The 6,000-nt window shown below is 40.9% G+C and overlaps 1 protein-coding gene across 12 annotated transcripts in view; it reads right to left on the bottom strand.

The window, feature by feature from the left end:
• SYNE1 (spectrin repeat containing nuclear envelope protein 1) overlaps window positions 1-6,000 on the bottom strand; it is a 406,416-nt gene that overhangs the window by 194,627 nt on the left and 205,789 nt on the right. For 11 of the 12 annotated variants that reach the window (XM_039851332.1, XM_039851327.1, XM_039851325.1 and 8 more), the window contains 4 exons: window positions 3,799-3,942; window positions 3,302-3,457; window positions 1,616-1,780; window positions 95-267 (listed from right to left, as the gene is read on the bottom strand). In XM_039851332.1, the coding sequence (XP_039707266.1) occupies window positions 95-267; window positions 1,616-1,780; window positions 3,302-3,457; window positions 3,799-3,942 (638 nt within the window). The remainder of the gene's footprint in view (window positions 1-94; window positions 268-1,615; window positions 1,781-3,301; window positions 3,458-3,798; window positions 3,943-6,000) is intronic. The other variant, XM_039851324.1, reaches the window with a different exon arrangement.

Raw genomic sequence — 6,000 nt, 5'->3', positions numbered from 1 at the left:
CCAGCCAGCCAGCCCCCAGGAACAGTCTGTTACTGAGTGATTATATTGATCTCTTCGTAAAGGCTGCCCAGTAGTGAGCTTTCGTTTCTCTTACCTTTTACAGCGGATCCCTGCAGACAGAAGGGAAGCCCACATATCCTTCACACTCTGCAGCTGCTGCTGAACAGCGGGGATGCCTTCTGGAGAGGTGCTCTGAAGGACTGACTCTCCTCGGGTCACTATCATTTTCATCTGGATCTCTTTTTCCTGTTTCGCTGATAAAAGAGCCTGTAAAAGCAAATACAGGAGTCCTTTGTCTTTTGCATGTTTAACATTTCTGGCTTAAAATATTTCAGAGCTCCCGAAGATTGCAGAATGATGTACAATTGTGTTGAGCCTTGGCTCTCTCAGGCTGCTCTGGTGGGTGGAGGGCGGGAGGGTCCCCACTGCTAAGTGTCAATAACCAATCTCCAGTCACCTGCTGGTCTCTAAGTGGCCTTGGCTTTGTGGGTCTCGATTCTTTTCTGAATAATCTCTTCCTTCCACAGTTTTATTTTACTGGTTTTTAATAAAAGACAAATAGACTATAGTAGAATTCACGAATTCTTAAATGTCACAGGATGGAGAACTTTATAAATGTTAAGACCTCTAGCCAAACAAACCTAAAGTAATATACTTCATCTTATATATTGATTTATTTATTTCAAGTTTTTCATAAGTTCTTATCTTTTTCTATATAAGAAGGAAATGTGAATCAAAGTTATAAAACTGGGGTTATCACCTGAAAGGCAAAGCTTCATCTCTCTCCCTACTCCAGACCTGGCTGACTTCTCCAGATTCAGCTTCAGCTACTCATTCCTGTCGGTTTTTGCTGCAGCAAGAAGGAACTAGTGGGAATTTCTCACACACCACACTATTTGTTTACTCTGGCTTTTGCTCATGTAGCACCTTCTCAAATCTTGGTTCAGGTATCAGACTTTCTGAGAAACCTCCTCCAACACTTAACTCCATATGCACAGTTCTACTCTGTGTGTCTGTAACACCAGAGGTGTAACCCTATCTGCTATTACTGAACCCCTCTGGGGTTCAGCCTCCAGCCTCAGAATAAAATCCTGGAGGACAAAGATGGTCATATTTTGTTCATTTTTGAATCCTTGGTATCAAGACAGAGTGACAGTCTCCTGAAGACATCTTGTATATGAATGAGAGGTAAATGAATGCAGAATTGTTATTTTACCATACATAGAAGCTAGAACCAATAGCTTGGGATGGGAGAAGAATAGACTGACACAGGTAGGCAAGTGAATTGAACAAGATGGATAATGTTCTGCCCTAAAAAATGTTTCAGGGAAATATTGTCTCAGAATAAATGTGTCAGTGATGTGATTTGAAACTAGCCTCTTAACCAGCTACCAAGCAAATAACCACACTTGGGTTGTTAGTTTAATTTTCATAAAGCATCTATGTGCAAACATGTTCCAAATGATTCGGGAACTCTTAGGCATGCCCAGCCTACAGAGCATCTGAAATTCCCTGTGAAGAGGTTTGATGTAACAACATCAGGTAGATGGAGACTTTGGAAATTTTGAGAAAAACAAATTCTGTACATTGGAGAGATTTCTCTGAAAATGCACACCTCCAGCTTGAGCATCCTGCTGTCCAGCACGCTCTTGTCCGATGTCGGGTGGCAGTACGAATCCAGCATGTGAACTGCATCCGTCATCCAGTCTTGCAGCTCTTTAATCCCGAGGGAGAACTGACTGTGTTCGGCAACGATTCTATCCAGCCTGGACACTTTCTCCTGGAAACGACAGACATGGTTTTCGAGCTGGCCATTCCACAGAGACTTCGCAGCCTAAAGCCACTCGAATTGTAAAGCTGTTTTGGTTCAAATAACTACGAATGGCCTTTGGTTCAGATGCTGCACAGATTTGACGCCAGTCTGTGTTAATCTATGAGATGTGAGAACTCTTTCTAAATAGTAAAATCATGAGAATAATTGGGTCAAAAAAGTAGAAAACTTACAATTTACTGCCCCTCAACTTAGTTGCTATTCTTCTTAAGACAACCGTGACATTTTCTCAGAATCAGTAAAATTTCTTCCTAATGCCTGGTCTGAGAAACCAATCAAAGTAGTTTCTAGCTTTCACTGAATGTCACATTTGGCTCAACTGTACCATATGACCACACTGTTAGCTGGAGTTCCAAAAAATAACTATTCTGAGATTTTGTAATATCTCTAAAATTTAAATTTGGGACCATAAATGTGATTTTGTTTATTAATTATGAGTCATACCCAATGCAGTGAAGATTTATGAAGGTGTTTAACAGTTCTTAAATCATTCAAATATCTATTGATTTTTGGTATCTAAATAAACACAAAGGAATAGAAAGATGCCCTTAATTCATTCTAATTTTTGATGTGTGCCAGATTTCTAAAATCAAAGAATCAAACTTATTTATAGGAAAAATAGACTATTTCCTCCAAGATACTAGTGTGACTATCACAAGTATGTTTTGTTGAGGACCCAAATTAGCAGACCAGAAATAAGTCCACGCTAAAACAGGTGAAGCCAAATGAAAGAAAAGACTAAATTACAGTAGGTTCCTTACATTCTCAGATCTTAAATGCCAAAGACAAATGTAGGGAACAAATGTTACAAGCCACGTGAGGGTCAAATAATGCTTACTCCACAAAGTGTAAGATCGGTCTGTGTTATAGCAGCTGAATGCTCTAAATGAGGTCATAGTAAGATGCCATTTACTTTGTTCTAAGCTGTTAGAACAGAGATTTAAGGAGTTAAATGAGTCATTATCAGTTTTGAGCTCTGTTCTGTTGATTGAATTGAAATTTTCAATCAACACATCCTTGACTACTATGGAATGAATATAAAGAATTTAGACAACATTTTGAAAATGATCCCAAATTCACTAAAATTTAAACTGCTTTGAATTCATGTTTTTCTGAAGTAATTAAATCTGAGATTCCTTAGACCCCCAAATGAATTTTGCCTTATGTTTGTACTTTGAGTCCTCAAAACGAAGGCTCTGGAGAACACGCCAATTCGGCATAAATGGGAATTTTTTGTGCTATAATAAAAACTGGAAGTCTCTTCGGTCTTTGAAAACTCCCTCGCTCTGTTCAGACGGCCACATTGAGATGACACAGCACAAATGAAGGACTCGATCACAAGGCCGGGGATAGACTTACAGGCCGTATTCCTGACCTGGGCTTGTCAGGCAGGACACTCGGCACACCCTACTGAGACTCCAGATTTGTGACATCGGTACACACTCACACACAGCACATGGCAGGCGTTACCTTGGTTAAATTGCTTAGCGCTAGATACTGAGCAGACAGCTGCGACACTCTGTGCATAAAGCTCTTGCTGGCAGCTTGTCCTTCCCACAGCTGCTGAGCTTTCTCTTTTAGCCTGTTGAGCTGAGGCTCGTAGCAGTTTATTTCCTCAAGGACAGACTGAAAAGCACAAGCAAGTTACTGTTAAGAGGCTGGGGGAAAGCACATCGCGGACGAAGCTCTGGCCCAAAGAACATGGAAATCAACACTGGTGCCCAACAGGTGTGCCCGAAGGCATCATTATTTCCAAGCTACACACAGTATAGACTATACGACAAAACAAATCTACTTCAACGGAAAGCTGGAAAAAACATGGGATCTGTCAGAAATAGGTCAAGGGTACACCGTATCTGCATGTGGCGTCATCTAATCCCAGGGTGCTCGGCAGACGGGCTCCTGAACGCAGGTTGTACACAGGACAGGGTCAAGGGCGTGGCCATGTGGGCCCAGTGTCTCATCACCTGGAGCTTCTGCTGTTCTCTCCTCTTCGCTGGCAGGTCGTACAGGCGGTTGCTGTTTTCATGCACTGCCTTCTCGGCTTTACTCAGCCAGTTCTGCACAGGCTCAGCACTTACTTCAAAGTCTTTCATTTGGATCTTCAGGTTCTACGAGGTTTTAGATAGCATTAGACACACTCGTCAGTTTTAATGGCAAGTCCAAAGTCCTTCACTTAGCATTTCGTCTGGACCCCGTTGCCCACACTCTTCTTCTTCCCTTGTTCCCAATATCTGGAACATCCCATCCTTCACATGGGCACCTGAATACTTTTCTAAATATTCTTTAAGAGCTTTCATTGGCCTTGCTTTTCCAAATTAAACTTTTCCCTAATTATCCGGCCCACCTCAGAGTTCACACCCACTTTTGAACTTCTATCTCATTTGTTGTTTATCCCAGCCGTTCTACACTTTATCATAGACTGGGCTGCACTGTGGGCTTTCATCTGATGCAGGCAGACCTCGTCTCCACAGCTAGATTACAGGCCCCATGAGGAGAGGGCATGTGCCTGACACTTCCTGGGCCACACCAAGGTACTTCATAGAAATCTAAATAAATATTAGCAAACACTTTGTCAATTTTGATAAATGACGATATTAACATATGGTTTACAGGCTCATTAGGTTTTTTTTTTTTTAATGTTTTTAAGTTAATCAATTAATTTATTTTATGGTGACACTGGTTAACGAAATCCAAAAAGTTTCAGCTGTACACTTTAACAGTAAGGCATCTATATATTTACACTGTATGTTCACCTTCCATAATTAGATTTCTTTCTGTCACCACATATTTGACCCCCTTTACCTAATCTACCTCCCTGCTACCTCCTCATTAGGTTTTGAACAAATAATTTGTTAATTCTGATATATAAAGATATAAGAAATACCAAGTAGTGGTCTGTGTTTATTACATAGAACATTGTAGCTACTTTCATAGATACCTTGTAGGTACTAACGGCTATTTAAAATGTATTTGCATGGTGCCATTCTGCTTTAGCAAAGGTGTCTATATCCACGGGCTATGACTTATAAAAGTGTTAGATTAAAGTGAATTTGAAATCTATACTATCATGTGACCAAGTAAGGCTTTTAAATGAAGCAGAGCTTTAGGCAGTGTTGGCAAAGAGCAAGTCCATAAAGGTTAGCTGAAAAATCTAAGTGCGGGAGCCTGTGGGGAATGGCTCAAGGTTCCACTGTATACGATCCAGGGCATCTACAATGTGGGGATGGTCATGCCTGCCACTGTCACCTATTAGGGTAGCTATGGGAATGCTTTGGAAAATTGAAAATGCTTCACCAATGTAAGATACTAAGAATGTTCCTGGAGTGTTTCCTCAAATTTAAGCTTCATAAGGGCAAAGATTCTGTTCTGTTTTATTCTCTACTATATCTTCAGAGTCTAGAATAGTCCTTGGCAAATGGAAAGTGCTCAAAAAATATTTGCTGAATAACTAAATACATTCATAAATTGAAGGTATGTCCATCTCCCTGCCACTGGAGTCTCGTGGGGACACTAACAGGCAAACTGGGGGCTGTGATCAGCAGTTTAATTCTACAAGGAGATGGGACTGAGGAACAGAGCATTATGGTCTCGGTCAGAAATATAACACAAAAAAGTTGGGTTCCTGGCTGAGGGAGTGACATCACAGGGTCTGAACAAAGGGTCTGGGGAACAGGAATAAAGTCAAGAGACTCTCAACGTTCCCCACGAGCTTCCTGTCTACAGGCTTGGAGAGGCCTCCCATTAGACGTTCATTCTCCATGCTTTTCCAACGATTTCTCCCATGACTTCAGTGACCACCAAAAACTCCTACATTTCTAGAATGTATTTATATAATACTGTAAGCCATGGTGCCTGGCTTTGAATTTTGTCCCCATCACTTACTAGCTGTGAGAATTTGGCAGGTATTTAAACACCTTTTGCCTTAATTTTTCTCATCCACAAAATAGAAACAAGAGAGCTCCTGCCTCAGAAAATGGTTATGAGGATTAAATGTGTTATTATGTGTTAAGCGCCTACAACAGGGCCCAGCACTGGCAAATGTTCACTATCACTGTTATTGTAGCTCTACTGTCTTTCTTGAGCTTTGCACTCAATTTAACTGCTACTTTCCTGGCCATTACATGCTGGATGTCTTGCAGGCACATCAACTTGAGCATATATTAAAT

The sequence above is a fragment of the Pteropus medius genome, unplaced genomic scaffold (assembly GCF_902729225.1).
Source record: "Pteropus medius unplaced genomic scaffold, Ma_sr-lr_union100, whole genome shotgun sequence".
Classification (NCBI taxonomy): Eukaryota; Metazoa; Chordata; class Mammalia; order Chiroptera; family Pteropodidae; genus Pteropus; species Pteropus medius.
Note: the sequence above shows the minus strand (reverse complement) of the source record. Positions and strands in the feature narration are given on the sequence as shown.